Below are 21,835 nucleotides of genomic sequence, written 5' to 3'. Positions count from 1 at the left end.
GCATTTCCTCCGTCAGTCAGCCATTACCCACCCTACCATCAGAAACAAACTCCCAAAACGTTCGGGACGTAAAAAGGTCGGCTGCAAGTGAGGGAGCGAGATTGGCGCCTCCATTTCCCATCCATTTCGTTCGCCACTCCTGTGCCGGGGTCGTCGTCGCCGTCGTCGTCATCGTCGCTGTTTTATTGCGGCAATGATTTAAGGCAAGACGCGCGCGCAAGGTGCAAGGAGGCGAAGCCGAGGTTCGAAATCTTGGGTTTGGGCTGCTCGGCATAACCGCGCACCACGGCAATCCCGACGGTTGTTTAACGGAAGGTTGTTTAATTTTTTTCCACCAAACCAAGGCAAAGGTTCGCTGCCGACTACTAATGGTTGGGAGGATGGGCCCCTTACGGACCATTTCCACTTCGTCTATCCCGCGGTGGGTGGGATCTCCTTGAGTTAAACACTTGCCACGAAATGTATGTAATAAGCAGCCTTCCTTTTTGCCTGGGGAGGTCGTATATCAAACCTTTGTCTTTCGGTCGTGAGTGATCCATTTTGGGCGGAGATGATTGTTCTTTTTTAACACAGTTCGTGAATTTCGAGATGCTTCTAAGTACAACGTTCAATCGGCTATCTCACAGTGATCTACAATTATTTCTCCATACTCCCATGGATCGTACCTGATGGAACCATTACACAGACGCGCACACAATCGATTTCGCATCGCATGAACTGAACGAACAACAGACTAAATATTATCAGACATTAAACACTTCTAAAGAACCGAATACGAAATTCAAAGATAAAAAAGATACAAATAAAGTGCATCACATACACACGAAACACACAATACAACACACATGCAACAACACACTGAATACGCTTTCCGCTAGTTCCGATAAAAAGAAAGAGTTTCACAAACAGAAATAGTAATAGTAGTAGTAGTACCCAAAATAGAAAAGAGTGACGACTAGCGATCACTGTGGCTGGATTCTCCGATTCCGACTCCGATGACCCTTTCGAAGGGCACGAAACGAACACAGACACAAAGTATCCACCGATTTGTCACCCCTTAAAAGGTCAGAGGCCTTTGCCCGTTCTTCCTAGGCGCGACTCGACGCGAACGACCGATTTGTGTTAAATATTAACCACCTCTAAACGGTTGATAATTGAAAAACTTTTAAATGCCGCCGCGCGCACGCAGCGATGGCGCGGGATAATGTTCGCGAATTACTCGAAACTACCCGGTTTTGGCGCTCGATTACTCTCCGGTGGCCGGTGTGGTGGCACCACGACGAGAACTGAAAGCACACTGTGGCGGGCTGTCGGGCGCGCGGATCCGCGGTCACTGAAGACGACACCGTACGTGCGCTGGCAAATTGAATAATAAGACTGAGAATTCATCAAATTTTTAAAACCCTCCAACCTGCCGCTAGAAGAACCTGTCGCAAAACGGCCAAGAAAGACACTAGCGAGCGCGCGCCGTACATACACCGGAGACGGCTGGAAGGAGGAAGGTCCGTGGCGGGAATAGTAGTCCTCGTCGTCGTCGTCGTCGTCGTCGTCGTTGTCGGGCTTCGCGTTTGTTTCGCGCGCGCAACCGTTTCACACTCACAGAGAGGTCTGCGACCACCAACTCATCGCAGCAGCCGTCGCCGTCGTCGTCGTCGTCGTCCTTATCGAAGAAGGCGTCCAGGGGTCGGGTCGTTCGGTTTGTATATATCCGCCATTAGCAGCAGGAGCAGCAGCGCTAGCATCGCGTCTTCTTATTTACTTAAGACGCATACCGACAAAAAAACACCCCAAATGAGCGGAAGGATGGCCGGGGGTGCGACGAGAGTGAAACACAGAGCGATGCGAGCAAGTGAGAGAGAGAGAGAGCGAGAGAGCGAGAAAAAAGAAACAAAAAACTCGGAAAAAGGGAAATCCCTTGAATGGGCAAGCACAGCGGACCAACATTTTCTTATTTCACCGACGCCGCTTTAACTGCCACCCCCTCCAATGAACCCTTGCACCCCGCGAACGGACGGGGAAAAAACCCCTTTTCATCGGCCTACCCCAAGCAACATAAAACCCTTTCCTCCTCCTTCATTACCCGCTCCCTAGCGTTTCTGGTGGTGTCGTCGTTCAAGGGCTACTACGATGTCGACTGCTCCTGTCTCCCAAGAGTCCCTTCCTATCCAAGCCAGCACCAAAGGACCAACCGAGTGAGCGAGAGAAATGAAGAGAAAAAAGATGTTCCACACCCCCTTCGTGCACCGCCCGGAGGATGGACGCTTCTCTCGTGGGTTTTTTTTTTTCATCTTCTTTTTAACGCTTCTTCTTATTGCTAGCAACACGATCTCCGAAAAACAAATTCTCAACCCCAAAGGGAGGGGACTCCAGGGAAGAGGGTTTTCCAGAAATGGCCCCCAGAGCAGGCCATGGATGGATGGATGGTGGGGGTGGTAGTGGTGGTAGTGGTGGTGGTGCGACAACCCAGCATTCAGCATTTCGTCCTGTACGGGGGAGATGCGCTAAAAGGCGTAATAAAAATATATACATGAACCCCCTTCCCTTCCTTCCTCCTCCCACCCACAATATCATCCCCTACTCTCGAAGCACACGCACCAACACACGCACCTCAAGACGACAACGACGACCAAGGACGAAGGATGAAGATTGCGTTCCCTCTTCCCCCCATCAAGCGGACTTGCGGGCGGGCGGGCGGGTAGTCCAGCAAAATACAATAATATTTCCCCGCTCCTCGATCAACTCCTGCCCTCCTCGGTGCCAGGGGGTGGTGGGAGGAACAACGGCAACAACAAAAAAATAAATAAAAGACCAAGACAACCAAAAAACGGAAACTGGAGAACCCCGGGGGGTCTCCATCGAAACAAACACCAAGTCGCCAACCGACCAACCGACCGACCGAACGACCGTCCATGCCGGTGCTAGTGCTGGTGGTGGTGGTCCGCCATCTCAGAAGGCGGTGAGCCCGGTGTTGCTGGCAACTCACACCAATTCGACAATTCAAAATCCTTTTCTTCGCTTCGCTGTTCCGTCTCTTTCTCACTGTTTCTCTCCATTTCTTTCGCACTCACTCATACACACGCCTACTCTTTCCCACTGACGCCCTCTCGTCCGCTTTTCCGCCCACAGCCCACAACCCACACCAACACAATCGCAACCGTTCGTCCGTTCGGGCTTCCATTTTGGTCCGGTAATAATATAGAATGGAGGGTTGTGAACAGGGAGGCAGGAAGAGTGTGGTGGTGGTGGTGGTAGCAGGGGCAACCCTCTTATCGTGAAAACAAAAGTGACGATAAATTTTTCCTCCCCCTTTGCTAAAAAAATAAAAATAAAAAAAAGGAAGCACATGAAACAGCAACAGCGCGCGCACTCCTTTTTTCCTGCATTTCGTTTCGTTCTCGCTAACACACTTTCCCTGCACAGAAAGAAAATGCGCTGGAAAATTGTAGCTAAAAAAGAAAAATGGAAAAAAAGAAAAGCGTAAAAAACAAGGGCAGAAACCAATACAGACATTAGGCCTTCTCATTGGTGTTGGGAGGGTTGTGCTCCCTCCGAAGTCCGGCCCCGCGCCAGTCCCGCCATCATCATCCCCTTGCGTCCTTGCGCACTGGCTGCGAGGGTGCGTAGAGGGTGTCTTTTTGTGTTTTTTGTTTTTTTTTTGGTTTTGTTTTTTGAAGTAGAAGACGCAGCAAATGGGTTCTCGCTGGTTCGGTGGGAATGGCCCCGACGACACCATTTTGAGTCGCAAACGCCGCGAATAACCAACAGCGAGGGCGAGTGCGTGTGCGAGTGTGTGAAAGACAGAGAGAGAGAGAGAGAGAGAGAGATTGAAGTAGGACCTTTCGTGGGCGCATTCGCATCTCCGGCTGGCCCGGGTCCAGCTCGCCTAGGTAGTAGTGGTAGTGGTTACGCTTTTACCCATTTTCCACCCGACTTATTATCTTGGACCTTATCGCGCTGCTGCGAAAAAGAAAATGAACCAAGGGACGGTAGAGAAGGTGGCGGAGGAAGAGGAGGAGGAGGACGGTGAAAGGGGGCTGCCGAAATAAATCACTTTGGCAAGAGATGAAGCCAGCTCCGGGTTGGGGGGGTGGTGGAGTTGAAGAAAAAGGGTTCGCGAAGCTGGTTGGCGTTCGTTCGTTTCGAAGGAAAAGAAAAGATATGAAAATGATGCCCACTCCCCTGCACCATCCTCACTCCACTCCGGCTCCTCCCTCTCCCACCCCCCCATTATCATTTCCCTTTTTGCCAGCTCAGCAGGGAGCTTTCGGCACTCCCTCACCATCACCTTCCCATCCCTTCATTTTTGTCTGCAGCGAATTTAAGACGAATTTGAGTTGGAGATTGTTTTTCCGCGCGAGCTCGCTTCCTTTTGCCATTAATTTTACTCTTTTTCTCCCGTTACCCCCTCTCTCTGCCGCTAGTCCCTCTCCCCGCTCTGCTCCCCTTTCTGCTCGTCCTTTTGGCGTTGAACAAAACAACAAAGAAACGCATTGCGTGGCACCCAGGACCAAGGCGGTTGTGTACGGGGAAGAGGAGCACGATAAAATATCGCGAAAGATTTTTCTTCGGCTTTCGGGCTTCGGGGTGCGCGTTGCGTCCTGTATTTTTTCTTTGGGGTGTCTTGGTGCTTGAGCTGCTTCGTCTTTTCTTTTTCTGTTTCGGTTTTTGAAGCGCAGGACCAACGGCACGAAAAAGGACATTCAGCCCTTGGGGGGGTCTCTCTTCATACCGTTGCTATGTTTGCTGTGTGTCTTGGAAATGTCTTTCGTTGACACCGCGGCCTCGACAAGCGCGTCTTGGGGCAATGTTGTCATGGCCTGCTGCTGTTGATGATGCTTTCTGTGTTTCACCGAAAACGGCATCTCGGCATCTTGGTCATCGCGAACTCGCGAAATGGTTGCTTCGGATCCATTTGTTCTCGATCTCGGACGCTTCGCCCATCCGTCGGCATCTTCGGAAAGAAAACCGGACCTCCCGAACATCAGCGTCGTTATCAATTTGAATGTCCACACCGTTATCTATATTGAAAAGCCCGTATCCCCGGCGTTTCCATTCGCGCTTATATGCTCCACTTTTAGTAGCCCTTTTTTTGGCGCGCATTTTCCATCCCCACCTTCACCACCACCACCCATTATGTGCTTTCCAACACTCCCAACGTCGGGATCGGTTTCACTTTCTTTCGCGCGGCGCCATTAGTACATAACGGCGGTGGCGTTCCGTGGAGTCCGACCAAGCGAGCGACCGAGTGAGCGAGTAAGCGAGCGAAAGATCGATCGGACCGTCGCGCCACCACCGCGTTTATCACGATGGCCACTTCACCATCGAACGCTCGTCTCCGTCGCCAATATACACAACCGCCAACCATGCGCAGGAGGAGGAGAAGGAGGAAGCGGGGATGGTTTCAATCTTTTCGCCAAGAAATGCTTCGATTAGAGGCGATTAACGTTGCCACCGTCTTGCACGTTGTCCCGCACACCCCCCTTATGTCCTACGGCCGCGGCCACGACATTCGTCTCGACCATTGAACCGTCGGCAAAGGGCAGAGGCAAATGTTTCCCAAGTAACTCGCGAATACGGTTTTGATGTGCGTGAATATGGCATTTACGAAACGACCATAATGGTAGGACCGGGGGTAGGAGAATGAAGAGTTGTAATTTTCCTATAGAAAAAAAACGGGGGCTTTTTCGTCAGACATTTGCGGTAAAATTGTAATAACGCAATAACGAAGACGTGGGAGATGAATGATGCAGAGAGAAGATTGGAAAAAAAATCATAGAACGAAACACGGTTGATGGAAGAAAACGAAAAAAAAGAGACAAAAAATGTCGAATTTAAAAGAAAAATTCTATTTATTATTTTTATAGCTCACGTTGTTATGGCTAAACACACAATTACTTTGATGAACGTACTCAAACGTTAAATACATAAAAAAAACATTAAAAAAACTTTACATAACTCATCAGAACGCATAAGAAAACACAAAAACGCTTAAATTATCGTTAAAATGAAATCACATTAAAGTATTAGTCACTATTTGAACGCCTCAAGTTTTACTCAATGAAAGTTCGCGAGTTCGAAGCCTTGATTTCAATAAGTTTTCAAAGAGAAGATAACGCGTAAGCGCACTACAAATAATAGGATGGCAATGATACACCTTCGATGTAGAATTGTTGAAGATATTTGAAAATATTTCCATGAAACTTCAATGAGCACACACTGTTGTCGATTGGATTTCAATGCTTAGATGAGGGAAACTTGTTTATAATTGTAAGAGTAGCATCGACAGTAGCATAATGTCGCAATTACTAGTCGCAGTATGTTGAGCAAAAAACGATGTTAATGTTGAATTGAACGGCGATTGCTTGCAATTATCTTAATAAGATATTGAACAATCTTAATAAAGTCACTAAATACTCGTAAAATGAAACATGAAAATATATTCTTTTCTGCAAGCAAAACACACATCAATTTGAATAACACATTAAGACAGACACTGATAAGCAAGAGAATGAAAACGAAAATGGCTAATCGCGTACACTCCAAAGCGTAAAACTTAAAGGGTGCTTTTACTATTTTATCCTGCTGCTTGATACCGTCGTCGATCATTTGTAGTTCGCGCGTTGCACACTTTGATTGTTTCCGATGGTTAAGACACGGAACGTAACTAGACACTCCACAAGGACTTCGAATCACTCGTAAGTTCAATCCTCAATTCACGTTACACACGACAGAAGGAAAAGATTCAAAACTTCGCCCCGAAGCTGACCACCATTAAGCGGAAAGACATTCAAAGGATGATCTGGTCGATGCACCGGTACTGCTGCTGCAACGTCCGGTCGAGACTGGCGGTACCGGCGACTAGACGAAACGAAACTGACCTTCACTGGACTGAGTCACTTAGGGGCGACCGGCAACCGGTATGTGGCCATCTATGCTCTGACCATCATGCAAAGGGAGGGGACAAACACACACACGCGTATGCACACACACACACATACACACCTGGCCCTCTGGTCGTCATCACACGAATACTCTTGGGAATCGCGGGGTGGTGGCTAGCCGGAACCGCGACCTGCGTCCTTTCCCCATCGGCTGCTGCTTGGTAAGCTTATGTAAATCCTTGTTCACCCTTCGGGCGACACCGGTCCTGCCCTTTCGCCCTTCCAGGCAACATGCGTACGGCGTGTGTGGTAAGAGGGACGTGCCTACGTGGCACACACACACACACACATACACGTACACTGCTGTCGTTGTCCTCGCACGATGCTGGAGTGTGGATTGCACGGCACGGCACGGCAATACTCCCGACCACGTTCCCGGCATCGTCCTTGCGATGGTCCTTCTTCAGTTGCATCGTAGCGTAGGTTACGGTTGGGCGTGTGTTGGGCGTGTGTTGGAAGGGTGGTGTTGGGTGGTGGGTGGGCAACAGAATGCACCGACGACCTGCACCGGTGTCCTGGAGGGGTCCGCGTCTAGTAGTGCTCCGGAGCATCGATTCCGTTTGGTTTGTTTCGGTTTTTTTTCTTCTCTCTTCTAAATAATGTTGCGCCACCCCTGCGCTATTCCGGGGGGTGAACGGTGCCGGCTTAGGGGTGCGGTTGTTGTTGCTGTTGTTGTTGTTGTCGAGGGTGTGCACCAAAGCCCACACCCACCAAGCCACTCTTCGTGGGTTGCTGTTGGTGGTGGCGCGAATGTCCTGCGTTCGAAATGGCGTCCGTTTCATGCAGTGCAATGACGACGACGACGACATACAATGGCGGCCGGGTTTGGGTGTGCTGTGTGTGTGTGTGTGTGTGTGTGGGATGCAAAAGGGGGAGGGGGCGCGCCGCTAACGGCTACACTCGGTTCGCTCTTCTAATGAATGTGCAACGTAGCCACCAGCAACTCTGCGTAAGGATGCACCGGATGGTTGCATCGAGAGCGATGCCGAAGCTTTTTCCCGTTTTTCCTCGATTTTCCCGGCACGCACGGGGCGGTTCTTGTTGTGGTATTTTTGGTCCAGACCAAAGCCGCGCACTGCTTCGCGACGTCTAAATGCCCCTTCTCCCCGGGTACGGGATGAAAGTTGTTTAAATTTTCTAACATTCTTCAGCTAACTACAGCGCATCGCACAATCGCACAATTCTAATATACCCCATTGCCCGATGCGTACCGGAAGCATGGCCGGGTGTAACTTTGTAAACCGAAGTGGCAACAATCGGAGCGTTTTTAAACAAACTACCGGCCAGCGAGTGACGTTGCATGCATGCTTTCCCGTAAATCGCATTCCATTCCTCGGTGGGTTTTTCCGTCCAGTCTGCGTTGAGCGGTTTCTTTGTGAGAAGGATGTTAAAGCTTGGAACAGTTAATATTTGGCCGCTTTTGTTTACTCATTGCAGCGCGCCTAGTGGTCACTTTGCCATTCCGTTGACAGCGTTTTAATCATTGTAGTCTGTTTATTTAGTGGTAAATTTTTTGTCAAAATTGATCCATGCCTTCAAAAGTTATCGCCGATGGAACGCAAAGGGAGAAAAAAAAATCTGCACACTCACTGTTAAAATTGGATTTGGCTGGAGAAGAAACCTCGAAACTCTTGAAATTTTCAAATTCAACTCAAAATACCGTATGTAAATTTTAGGAGGGGACTTTTACCTTGATTCTAGGAAAATAAAACAGCCGAAAAGTGTAACGAATGACCGATTCTGCAAACAAAATTGAATCAACACTCCTGGGATCTCTCAGCGTGATTCCACCAAGAAAAACTCACGACAGTCGACATAACAGTTCGGGATATATTTTTAAAAGAAATTTCAAAGTTATAAAAGCTATAAAATAGCCAAATAGGCCCTAGAGCGCAGTTTGATTGGCCAAATCCGTGCTAGGAAGCTGTATGAACAAGAGTTGACCGAATTCAAACCATGCATTTCGATGGACGATGCAACAAACGTAAAAATGCATTTCGAAAAATACCGGGCAAAAAAAATTACTTTACCAATCATAGAAGGAATGGTTTAGGAAGCGTTTGGTTTATTTACGGAGGTAAATTTGCCCTTAAGATGATGATTTGGCGTGGGATTTGACATTGTAGCGACAAATCAAATGTTTTCACCATTTCGGCAACGTTCATTCGAAATTTGTTCGAGAAAAGAGTGTCTACAGAAAAGGATTTTGTTCTTCATTCGTCCACCAACGATCCTGTGTAAGTTTGGCATGATTTAGGTAGCTGTTCTTGCCGAAGGTATGGCGTTTATTTTTTGTATTCAAATAGATCGATTTCATAGGGAAAACTATCAATCCACAAAAATGACTGGATTTTCGTTCCATCGATTTCTATTTGATAATTATCATAAGGAAACTTAAAAAGTATATCAGAAATGTATAAAAACCAACTAAAATGAGGGTGACGTGCAACAGGAGGGCAAATGATGTGACCTACAGTACTGTGCAAACATTTTTGGGTGATGTCAAAGTAAAAGTTGAAAAAGTCATATAAAAAACTAATGAATAATTTGCATCAATATTTCTTATTAAAGGCAATAAGAAAACCTACAAAATGACACCTTTCTTTTCTTTATACGTCATTTTTTGGCTGAGATATGAACTATTTTGTGCGGCCAAGTATTAACTGTTCCAAGCTTTAGGAGAAAGGAAGGCGGAGAAAAGCTTTGCGGTGGTATGGTGGTATGTAAGAGCATTATTTTTAGATAAATGCTCCGCCGTCCCGTATGTGTATAGATGTGGTGAAAGACAGATTTTACTATGATTGGCGTGGGGTTTATTTTCCTTCCGACCATCTTTAGTTGCCAAGCGTCATTGGGAATTACATTTAGCAGTATATAGCAAAATGGTTTGAAATATGCATAACATGTTCGCCAAAAATGATACTACATAGGATCATGAAAGGAAGATGTAATTACGTTCATAATGCAATACCTTTTAATTACTCGCAGATGTCAAAAGGAACCACAAACGTGTTTTCTAAGTAAATTATACAACATTTCGAATGCACATTGGTAACTATAGTTTTTAATCATTCTTTCTTCTTTCTGACACAGTTTAGCCTTATGTTGTTTGTGCCCGGTGGCATCTGATCACTGATGTAAACTGTTGGAGTTGCAAAACACAACTTCTTTTAAATTGAACTTGGTTCGATTTCAATAATACTCTCAACTATTTGTGACAATAGAGCTAGTTAGAACATTCTAGCTATTAATGTACTAGAATACCTTCGAAAACCTGCTTTATGAATTTTAAAAAGTTTTCATTCATTCATAAAAATCCAATAGACATAACCCAACTTAACAGAATTATGGCATTATAATCCATTATGTCTCTTCTTGGAACTCCATGAAGCAATATCCTCTCTAGAGCGGCGAGTTAAAAACCGTTAAATATCACGTTCTTGAAGGTTAATTGCCGTGTTAGAAGCTCAGCGCTTGCTAATATCTCGACAAACGCGTGCGTGCCTCAATTCGAATTAAGGAACGATGAAGTAAGCTATCGTGCTGTGGTCTCGACTCAACGTCACAACGTCCGTGCAGTAGCTTTCAAGGATTTTTACCAGAGCATTTGGCGGTTTTGGCAGCTCATACTATACCTCTAGCAGCAGCAGTATTCGACAATGTGGCACTAGACACCGAATCTGGGATTTGTCGACCTCATGTGAGGGGCAATATGGCTTATTTGTAAAGCCATTCAGCTTCCAGCATTGAGCCAACGGTTTCCTGAGATGCTAGTAAGCTGCGGAAAGCAAGTGTGAGTCGGTAGCTGTGGTTTGGGCTGGCGTGGTACTCCATATCGTTTACAATGGAGCAATGTTACAGGAGATTTAGCAAAGCACAATGTGAAAGAGGTCATTTCATTACTGATTTCTTAAAAACACATATTAGTTTATATCAATCAGATTGAGGAACTGATAATTTAAATTTCCTGCATGATTCTAGGATTCTAGTTAAGGCGTTCAAAAGTTACTTTGATCTCCGTTCCTTGTAATACTCATGGCATGCTTTTTGCCGTGCTCCATGCCAGATATTCTATTGTGTATTCCATCAAGTGACAGAAACAATTAAAAATCTCATTTTACTCCTCATTATGTGCCACATTGAATTACGCAAAATGACAAATGTTTATAAACGTGCAATAAGCTTCTTTCAATTGTAGCAAGTGTTTTATTGTTGGGCTGCGATAATTTTCTCTCCTTAACCTCCCATTAATTGTACAGCACCAGCAGTAATCATTCAAATAAATGCAAACCAAATTCTGCCTCTCGTTACAGCTCCAAATACAGCGAACCGAACCGAACACTTTTAGCAAATCAATCTCGAAAGGCGATGACGGAATGGAGGGAGAGCTACTCGAGGAGTTCTCAGTTCGGCGGAGGCGCAAACAAAAATCAAGAATAAAAAGCAGCATAAATTACTACGACCGTCCGTTCGTCCTAAAAGACAAACCAACCGCCCACCGAACGTCCTTTGCAGAGTCTCTCTCTCTCTGTCTCTCTGTATCTCTCCCTTTCCCTCTCTATTTCTTTCTTTTCGTCGTCGCCCAAACTTTTGGTCCAAAGGAAATGCTGGGGAAAAAATGTTTTCCCGAAAGACATGATTTCACAATTTCCTCCGTCCAGCATCCTTCGCCGCTCGTTTGTGTTTGTCGGACACGTTCCCATTCCCGGTCTCGGTGGCTCGGTTGGTCCCCCTTTCTTTCTCCCAAGGGTCCTCCTCCACCTTCCATCCATCGATACGTCCCAGTTTGGAATCGAAGTGGTTGGTGGCGACCGGGCGAAATGTTGGAAATGCTACGCGATGGAGGGATCTACGGGATATTGAATTTTCATGATCGTGGCCATCACCATCGCGAGAATCGCGGCGTCGTGGTGGTCGTCGCGTTCGCGTTCGCGATGGCGATGGCGATGGCGCCGGCGAGATCCAAAAAGTTTTCCATTATTCAAATTTTCCCATTTTTTTCTTCTTTTCGTTTTTAATTTTTCACCCCTTTTTTCGCTGAAATTAAGTGTCTCGGCGCCGGCCTTCCTTCCCCTCCTCCTCCTCACCCACCTCCTTCCGCCTCCTTCATCTCATTAATTCATTCCGCGCCCTTTCGCGCCGCCACCATTTGCGCCGTTTTTCCAGCGGCCAATACATAGCACGTCCGCGCCGCTCCGGAGCGGCCAAGACAGTGCGTACCCGCACCCGGGAGGAGTAGGGGGTGGAATGGGTTGTATATAGTGAATTTTCCTTACTTTTTCACCCTTCTCCGGTTCGGGGGGATAGGGTGCCCGGGTGGGTTTGCAAGATTGATTCGAGCAATTTTTCTTTTCATTCGCTTCGCCACGCCATGTACAGCGCCGGGAGTGGCGCGGGATTTGCTTTTTTGAATTCGTTTTCTGCGTTTTCCACCCTCACCCACTCCCTCGTCGTTTTCTCTCTCTCTCCCTCTCTCTCTCTCTCTTTCTCGCTTTCTCGGGGTGTATTGGGTTCTATTTCTTTTTGTTCTTACCACGAACAAACCATTTGCTTCCTTCGGCCATTTCGAAGAAAAAGGGTTGCGAAACCCCCCACCAGCGGCGCCCGCCCCCTTTCTCTCCCTCTCTTGCATTTTGCGCGTTTTCCAGAAAATGGGAAAATGGGGTGGCCGCTGGTTTTTTGTTTCTTTGTTGGTGCTGCTGTTGCTATCAGGCTATGTCCGATTAACTGCCTCGAGATGGAATTCTATCATTGTTCTGAGACTGAAAGGGGGACGGTATCTCGGCCACGGGGTATCAGGGGAGGGAAGGGTAGTGTGCGCGAGTGTTGGTGTCTAATTTGTGAAAGTCACGATCATGCCGGACGAATATTTTGACCGAACGCAGCAACTTTCAATCATTTGCAGGCATTCTTCTGGGAGGAATAAATTAGAAAGAAACCGAAAAAATTGCCGAATTCCTTATGCTTCGGTACCACCTCCCCCCCTTCCTTCCCTTCAAGCGCTGGTTATTATGAAGGACTTCTTATTGGAAACCAGTAAGCATCCTTCAGCGATGATGGATCGCGCCAGTGGATGAGCTAAATGTTATTGAAAGTGAAACGATTCAAAGTAAAAAGTTCTCGTCCTCGTGGAATGGTGACGGGTTGATGGGCAGGCGAAAAATGGGCAAACCTCCCGTTTATGATGAAGCACTCATTGGTTACGGGCCGGTGTTTAACGTTTACATTTTGAATTAAATGAAAATAACTTGCAGCCTTCCCCAGCGGATGGGCGCGGATAGTGTGGTACAAAATGTAAAAGAATCGATCGAAGCAAGCGTTATATTTGTTGATGGAGGAGGTTTCTTAGACTTCCAGGATCCGGGAACAATCAGGGTGGTCACTCTAATGAATCTCATATTACCAGATAGCGATTGTAAGTGCGCGGTGAAAACGACGATGACGATGAAATCTGCTGCAAAATTAACAAATAATTGTGGTTTACGCAACTTAGGATCCGAAATGACTCTAAGCATTTTTTTTCTTTCTTTCGTGACGAATTAAACATTTGAATTAATTTGGGTTTTAGTTAATACGCTGGAATAATAAAAACAACAATCCTTTAGTAAACATTTTGGAAATGCGTTGCAGTAAAAACAAGTATCTCATCGGCATCAGCATCATAGCTCAGGCCTCCAGCATCGGAGGGAATAAAATTCATGTTAAATATTAAATATTGTGTTTCTAATGAGGCGTTGGGTAATGCTACGAAAGTTGCTATTAAAAAATTTAATGTCTTTGAGGTAGCATTCAACTACCTCGTGAATAGTCAATGCAATTAAACGTTAAGATGGACACGAGTTTTGAACAGATTTGCTGTAGAGAATTTTTGGGTATCCTTGGGATAATCAATATTAATTTAAGGTGCACTGATCCCGATAATATTGTATAGTAAGTGCTTGTTTAATCTGCCGTGAAGTTTTAAATTATTTTCAATGCGTTAACATTCACCCTTAAGGAGGTTTGTTCAACAACAGGTCAGTCCCGATGCTTTTGCACAATCTTTCCATACATTATTGAAGAGGGGACGGTGGAATGGCTAACTTACAGAGGCGTTATATCTGAACAGATGGATACAGAACAGTGGAATTATTTATTTCACTAGTAGGCGTTAGCGTAGTCTACTTGTCTCATTAACTCTAATAATGGACTTTTATAAATTCGGGTTAAAAAAGGCTAATTGGAGATGTCATTATGCGACGACTCAATGTTTGGACCTAAATTGAAGAAAATCCTAACAAAAAAAAAAATCGGTAATGGCATGCATCCCGGGGAATCATGTCTGCAAAACTATTCGTTTCGATAATAGTTGTTTTACCTCTTTAAATTACTCCATCGAAAATATAATTTTTCACTTGATTTCACTTGAAAATTCACTATTCCATAAGGAATAGCTTTTACGTTTTTATTCAGATGACCGCTGACCGGTTTACGATGAGCTCCGCAGTTCAAGATTATTCCGCGCCGCTTCCGAACACGTCTCTTACAATTGCTCCAACAATAAAATGGCTGAACATACCATTTGTTCAAATACAAAAAATATTACCAGAGGAAAAGCTGTGTCTTTTTTCATCGATATCAACGACGCTTCGCTCGAATACTTGATCAAAATGTAAATGCCGCGGCATATAGAAAAAATACAGAAACAATCCTTTTCTAGTCTATTAGAACCACTCCAATATCGAGTCAAAATACTAAAAACTTATACGAGCATTACCAGCAGTTTTCATCCTTCTATTTCTGTCTAATATTGCTTAGTTCAATTTTCTATTAATTTTCAATTATGTAGTTTGTTTTTACCAGATATTATTATTATTGCTTTTATGAAAGAAACTTTTAATTTGTCATTTGTCTTCTCGAATCGAGTCGTCAGATCGACTTAAAGCAATTTACTGATCGCTATAGAACTTCAATAACGACCGCTAACAACATCTTACCATTTGTTGGTGCTACTCGCAGTCAAATCAATGCATTAGTATCATGCTCGGGCAAGTGTTTTCCCGATATCCTTGCGCTAGCCATTTACACCATTATCGCGTGGTGCTGATCATTTCTGCAAATTACGCTCTTAATTTAATTTTCATTTTCAATTTGCCATTTTCCCCTTTCTACAGGCTGGCCAGCATCTCGAGCATTTCTTTGCTGTAACATTTGTCTTGTTGCCGTGCTTCCGAACAGCAGCGAATGTGGAACCCAATCCGGAGAATGTGAAGAAGCACACGCAAGACACAAATAGTGTCAAGTGCACAAACTCTCTCTCTCTCTTGTTCTTTACAAACAACCACCAAGGAACTGCGTCCTCGCAAACCCGCTTTTTTGCTATTAGTAGCAGCCCAACGGACGAGCGTGGAAATTGATTTTAACTACTTCTCGGCGTCCTGAAGACGCCGGAAAGACAACCCTTCTCCCCGTGCTCCTCACTGTCCTTCCACGCCAGCAACAACATCCCATCCCATCGTAGTCGAATGGTCACGCACCGCACCGCGCGCGCTCACTGGCCAAGAATGGCCGTTTTATGTATCCTTTTTTTCGTTTGCTTCTCTGCTTCGAGACGAGATTTCCTTTCTTTTTTCCAAACCCACCACCCCAAACGATGTTCTTCCAAAAGGCCTGACCCTCCAACCAGCGCGCAACTTCTTCCGCGCATGGCATTCAGGGACTTGCCGGGGATCTTACGGGTTCCTCGGTTCCTTGGTTCTTCTGTCTCGCTCGCTCGCACTGTTCTGCCCGACGACCATCTTGGCGCACCCCCTTTCTTCGCTTCGCCTTCGCACCCTTTTCACTGTTGCTGCTGCTGCTGCTGCTGCTTCCGATTTCTTTTTAATTCCCTCGTGCCCCGGCCGTTGTCTCGTGGTGCGGTGGACGCGGTGGCGCTTCCTTTTTGTTCCGTTCACTCCCGGTTCGGACAGCGCCGTTCGGCGGTAGGGTTGGGTGAAGATTATTTCCCCGGTCCACCGACCGGGAAGACGCTCCCTAAAGGTAAAGGATAGGATTTTCCATTTTTTTTCTTCGCCAAGGGTTCTTCGCCGAAGGTTTCTTGTCTTGTCCCTAATGAGATGTCCCTTCTCCTGCCCCGTCGTTGGCGCTTGTCCTTTCGTCATGAGTCGATGATGTTGTTGCTGCTGCTGCTGCTGGATGCTGTTGGTTGCCTTCTGGACCAGCGGTCTGCGTGTTCGGTTGTGTATAGAAAGGGTTCTGGCGGGACCACCGTTGGTCCACGACCAACAACAACCGGTTCCGGTCCGGTCGTCCATCGCCGTCCGTGGACGAGCACCGAGGGCCGAGATATGGGTCCTAGATTTCGATGCATAAATTAGGCAAACAATGACCTTTGCTAGGACGCTCTGGTAGCAGCAACAACAGCAGCAACATCGGCAGCGGTCACCCCAGTAAAGCGAAACTATTTATTTTAAAGATAAAGGGTTGGAACTGGTTTTCAAGATGCCGACCTGGCGTCCAACGGCCCTGGACGCCGACCGGTGCACGGTACGATGAGCCGCTAGCTCTGGCTGGCTGGCTGGCTGGCCGGTTGGTCGTCCCGGGAAACCACCGGTGTCCCGATGATTGTTGTCGTCCCGTTATGGGAAAAGGAGGGACACGGGACGAAAACTGGTTTTCGGTGACCGGCGGAGATGGACCCATCGGGCAGGACAAAGGATAACGGTCACACACAACGGGGCCCGGTGGTCGGTGGGCCTGGAAAAAACCGGTTCCCAGGATCGGTGAGCCCGTTGGACACAAACACACACACGGTTCGGACGGAGACGGAGGGATGCAGTAAGGGCAAAGGATTGGACTGCCAGGACAGATATGGACGACGGTCGCGTCCGTTGGTCCGAGTTTTGGCGGATGCAGCGCAGGTGATGGAAGGAAAATTAGTAACGTGAGTAAGCGGAAGCGGATCGTTTGGGACTCTCGTCGGGATTTGGGATCTCATTAATGTGCCCCGATGGTGCCGAAACTCGTTTTCCGTCATTTCGCCGCCCATATGGTGTGTGTCGGTCTGGGGAGGACCATTGAACTGAACTGTCCTTTGGTGTCCGCGTTCGGTGAGTTGATGCAACCGATGGATATTGTTTGTTGAATTGAACTGGTGCCTGGAGCACGTGGTAAACCGGTCTGGCAGAGGCATAGGGAAGGGTTCCCGGGCGGGGTGTGGTGACGGGTATTGTTGCATCCCAGATTGCTAATGGTTTGTAAAGGATTGAACTCGTGCTATGGCGTGACCAGGGTGGGGGAAAGGACACATAGATGTAATTGATCGCTTTTCTGTTGACCAAAGTTATGCTATGTTGAATATAGCCGAAGATTTTACAGGCAATGCTACACACATAATACTACATAGATTTGTTCAAAGTATAACGGAAGAGAATCTGGGTTTAGTTTTGGAATTATCATTCAAATTTGCAAAAGAAGAGTAAAAGAGGAAAGAAAAGAAAGAGGAATGAAACAAATTTATGATTAAGAGTTTGTTTATAAACAAAGAATATTCGCCATTTTCGATCCATTCAAGAAATCGCAGTTGCAGGGCAGCTAACTACGATTGTTTCAACGTAGGGCAGTGAAAGATACTATTTCGCCATTGGATCTAGAGCTTCTTTAAACAAAAATTAAACCTATTCAGCGCATTTAATTTATAAATCGCTTTTTTCCGTTTTTTTTTACATTCTGCGCTTTCTGCCGCGTTGGATATTATGCTATGCCTAATAGAACTACCAGATTCTTGCTTATTTCTATCGTCTGGCTTAACATTTTTGAGAAGCAGTAGGAAAAAATTCACAAAATTTAAGACAACTGGAAATGAAAAATCTTCATTTTACAGCTATGCCGATTCAGAGAACGCTGGCAAAGATACAAATGTTTCAAAAACTAAGTGTCATACATTGGTCAGAGCATTTCATAACTTTGAAGTGACTTTCCTCAATTTTTTGCTCATCATTTTTTTAAAACTAGATTAATGTTTAAAAGGCGGCAAATTCCAATTACCTGGGTTGAGTGGGCATTATACAATCAGCAGCTGATGATACAAAAATGTTAATATTACAATCTCGCTGGAGTACTACGGGCATATGGCGCTGGAGTACTACGATGAATAAAGGATTCTACAAATGTATGGCTAAATTTGGATTTATTTTATGTTTCTATTGTGTTTTTTCCAAACATTTTGAAGTAATAATTTGGTGAGTTATACGGCGGATAAGTGAAGTATAGCCAAATTATGATTCGCTTTAAATGAATAGAGAATTTTCACGCGCATTCGTTTCAGTATAATCATGGAAAAGGCGTTTAAGATTTATTAAATAATTTAATTTGCCTATCAAGGCACGTCACTTTTATGCCCTTGTTAACGTGAGCATGATACAAACATGTTTAAACCATAAAATATAGTTGTTATGATATAACTTTATTGATGTAGATAAATATGTATATTCCGCTTTGCCCCGGCGTTTTCCCCACCCGCTCACTCAGCATGTTCGATCCTGACAGGAAAAGTGCACAATGCTGCCATCCGGTATGCGAACGAACGCACTTTGGTTGCTAAATTTCTTCTTGCAGACCGCACAAACGCTCAGATCCGACACAAGAAAGTGCTTCGACTCGTAGTGCATCTTCTGTTCCATGATCTGGAGATGCTCGGCGTAGTGCAACCCCTTCAACACCTGCGCCCGGTGCTTCTTCTCGAGATAATACTTGAGCGACATCTCGAGGAAATGCTTGATGCGGGCTAGCGGAATGTTATCGGGCAGGATTTGAAGTGCCGTGTACGGGTTGATCTTTGAGGCGTGTTCTTCCAAGATACGGAGCACCATGTTGTGGTCCGGTGTGAGACAGCGTGGATGCAACGGCACATCACTGTACGGTGGTGCCGTCGGGGGCGTTAGAAGGATCTTCATAAGCGTCACGTACACATCACAGTGCAGCGGTTCATGCTCATCGTACGTATCGTTACAGTACGCTAGTGCTTTGTCGTAGTCACCAAGGATTTGCACAAAGATTGCCAACGCCTTCTCGTGTTTTGCTGTAAAGGAAGTGACAGAGAGACGGTCTATGCTATCTGCTATTTATGTTCGCGTCCGCTTTTCGTTTTTCCACTTACCTAATCGTCCAAGGATAATGGCCCGTGCCTCGAATAGATCCGTATAAGGAAATTCTCCCAGCAGCTTCTCTGCATGGCAGTGTTTAGATGTTTTCAGAAAGCGTAACAGCTTCTCGTTTAACGTCGCAAGTTCGGCCTTCTTGTCACTAGAAAGATTTAAAGCGATCATAAAGAGACTATTCCATTTTGATCACTGACACTCTTCACTTACACATCGTTCTCGAGCTCTTTATCATTCTTCAGCGCCAATAGCTTCTCGCGATACTGTTGGATGAGGATGTTGTGGAATAGTGCTTTCTCCTCGCGCCACACGTTCACCACGTGTTCCAGATATTGCACGACCAGCGTCTTGTGGTCCTTAAGGAGATAGTCTAACACTTCGGCCCGGGGGAGATTGCGAACCTCTGGTATGTCTTCGATGAATATCTTTAGCCCATCTTCCGGATGCTTCGCGAGCACCCAACCGGCAAACTCAAACACTAGCTGCCTATGTTCCGTACCGAGCTGCTGCAGATACTGTACCGTACGATCGTGTCCGTACAGTGGTGAGCCCGGTACTTCGGCTTGCTGTTGCAGTAGCTGCAGTGCTCGCTTATGCTGGCCCTTGGTTTGGTAGAGAATGATAAGCTCCACGTACTTGTCATGCTTTTTAAGCACACGTTCCGATTCCTCCAGATAACAGTGATTCATACGCAACACCGAGGCCACCATCGAGTCACTCGTCTGTAGGTAGCACTTGAGCAGCGTCGTATCGATGATGGCTAACAGTGCGGCTACATTACGACCACCGCCACTTTCCCCACCAGCACCCTTCTTCAGCTCATTCTGTACACCCCACCGCTTCTCGGCCAAATAGTCAATCAGCGCCAAAATGGCATGCTCGCTCTCTTTCTCGTCCAGCTCCGGAACGGGCTTGCTGATGACCCCGGCACCGATCAGCTTGTTCTGCTTCCCATTGTCTGGCAGCAGGCCAGGAAATAGGCGTATCACTTCAATTGGATCCGTGTCCAGCACGGCGAACTCGCGCATCGATGCACGGAAGTGCTTCTGTACGAACAGATTGTACGCGTGACGCGTTTGAATTTCATGGATCTTTGTCGCCTTAAATTCGGGATTCTCGTCGGAAATGTTCTGGAATGAATGAAAGGGGAGAACATGAGATATCGTTTAATCGAGTATTCACGAACCATTGAACTGCTTACCGTTAGTTTGAGTGCGAGTTGAAAGTTTTCCTCTTTCAGTAGGTGCTCCCGTTGCTTAGCAATATCCACTGCCTGGATGCACCAGAGATGGGAAACAGACGCCGCATATAGCAGGCCTTGCTTGCCACGCGCCAGAAACCGTGCCTTCTGCATCTGGGGGATCGTCTGGATGAGGGTGCCCTTTTCCTCGTCGTTATCAAACACTCGCACCTCGAGCGCATCGTTGATCAACCCGATCGCGTACGGTTCGTCCCACACCAGACTCTGGAACGGTTCAGTCCAGTTCAGTGCCTTTAGGTTCATCGTGCGTTTGTCACCGAGGGCGGCGGCGGTATTCCCGGCCAGATCTGGGGGTTTTACCGAACCCGACATGTTTGTTCCTTCGCGCTCATCTTGCTGATACTTTTCCGTACAGATCGTGATCAGCAGCTCGTCCTTGACGACCGCAAATACATTATCCTCAATCAGTGTGATACACGGTTCGATCGATTTGGAGGAGCTCGTCGGGAAGAGATCGATCTTCCGCGGTTGATCGCCATTGATCTGTGGAAAGCAGGGAATCAGTGGGTTAGCGTCTGTAGGATTCGTATACTGAACTTCATGCTGCTTGTACCAGACACTTACATCGAAGAGCACATACTCCGTCTTGTAGCCGACGCAGATGAATGTGTTGTTCAGTGCCACCGTCCTCGGTACATCGTTCAGATCGATATCGTTGATCAGCGTGAGCAATTGGTTCTGCTTCCAGTAGTAACACTGCAATTTCCTCTTGACGGCCACCACCACCCGGCAGACGACGGCCACATCGCTTGTGAGCGACCGGGATACCTGTACGTCCAGGGCGAACACGGTGGCCCCTTTCGTTTTCACCGCGGAATGTATCAGAGGAAACCCGTGGCGCCCGAAATCGTTCACGTTAAGCAGCCCATCGGTCAAGCTGAACAGCAGTTTATACTCCGGTAGTACGTCGACCTGCGTGATGGGTTTTTTGCTAAAATTCTTATCGTACTGCAACAGCTGCAGATCCAGTTTGCCGGTTTCCGAGTTCAGTTCGAACGAGTACATCAGCAGGTGTCCCTGGCGTGTTCCGAGGATCAGTTTGTTCTCTGTTTCAGGAGGCGTTTAACAAAAAACAAGAGTCATGAATCACCGATAAATTTGAGGCCGAGCGAACAACTCACCGAAACCGATCATGGACTCAATTTGCACGGAGATTTTCTCCGGCGGATACACGATGTACGCTTCGTGCATTGTGAGTCCGAGAGGTCGATTTTCTAAGGATTTATTAAAGGATTTCTCAAAAGATTTCTAAATATTTCTTATCACATCACTCCGTTCAAAACAATCGACGAAATTCTCCATTTCATCGAGTCTATGCAGCAAAAAGACTGCTCGAACTCTTTTCGAGCAGACTGGAGGAATAAATTTTTCAAATTCAAATTCAAACGGACAATGCGAGATCTTTCGCGGGAACGTGGTTTTTTTCTGCTAATTTTTTCGCACTAACATGTGAAAGATAACAGCAACGGGGTTTATATTTTTTATAACTCGTTAGT

The 21,835-nt window shown here is 46.4% G+C and overlaps 1 protein-coding gene across 1 annotated transcript; it reads right to left on the bottom strand.

Moving 5' to 3' along the window:
* Window positions 1-18,204: 18,204 nt before the first annotated feature.
* On the bottom strand, window positions 18,205-21,609 carry LOC125950175 (vam6/Vps39-like protein). Its single transcript, XM_049677887.1, has 6 exons — window positions 21,461-21,609; window positions 20,904-21,385; window positions 20,280-20,822; window positions 19,289-20,208; window positions 19,078-19,223; window positions 18,205-18,999 (listed from the first exon to the last, which is right to left on the bottom strand). The coding sequence occupies exons 1-6, from the start codon at window positions 21,528-21,530 to the stop codon at window positions 18,446-18,448; spliced, it is 2,715 nt and encodes a 904-aa protein (XP_049533844.1). The 5' UTR covers window positions 21,531-21,609; the 3' UTR covers window positions 18,205-18,445.
* Between the last annotated feature and the right edge of the window lie 226 nt (window positions 21,610-21,835).

This window comes from Anopheles darlingi, chromosome 2 (assembly GCF_943734745.1).
Source record: "Anopheles darlingi chromosome 2, idAnoDarlMG_H_01, whole genome shotgun sequence".
Classification (NCBI taxonomy): Eukaryota; Metazoa; Arthropoda; class Insecta; order Diptera; family Culicidae; genus Anopheles; species Anopheles darlingi.
This window is presented reverse-complemented; position numbering and strand designations above follow the sequence as displayed.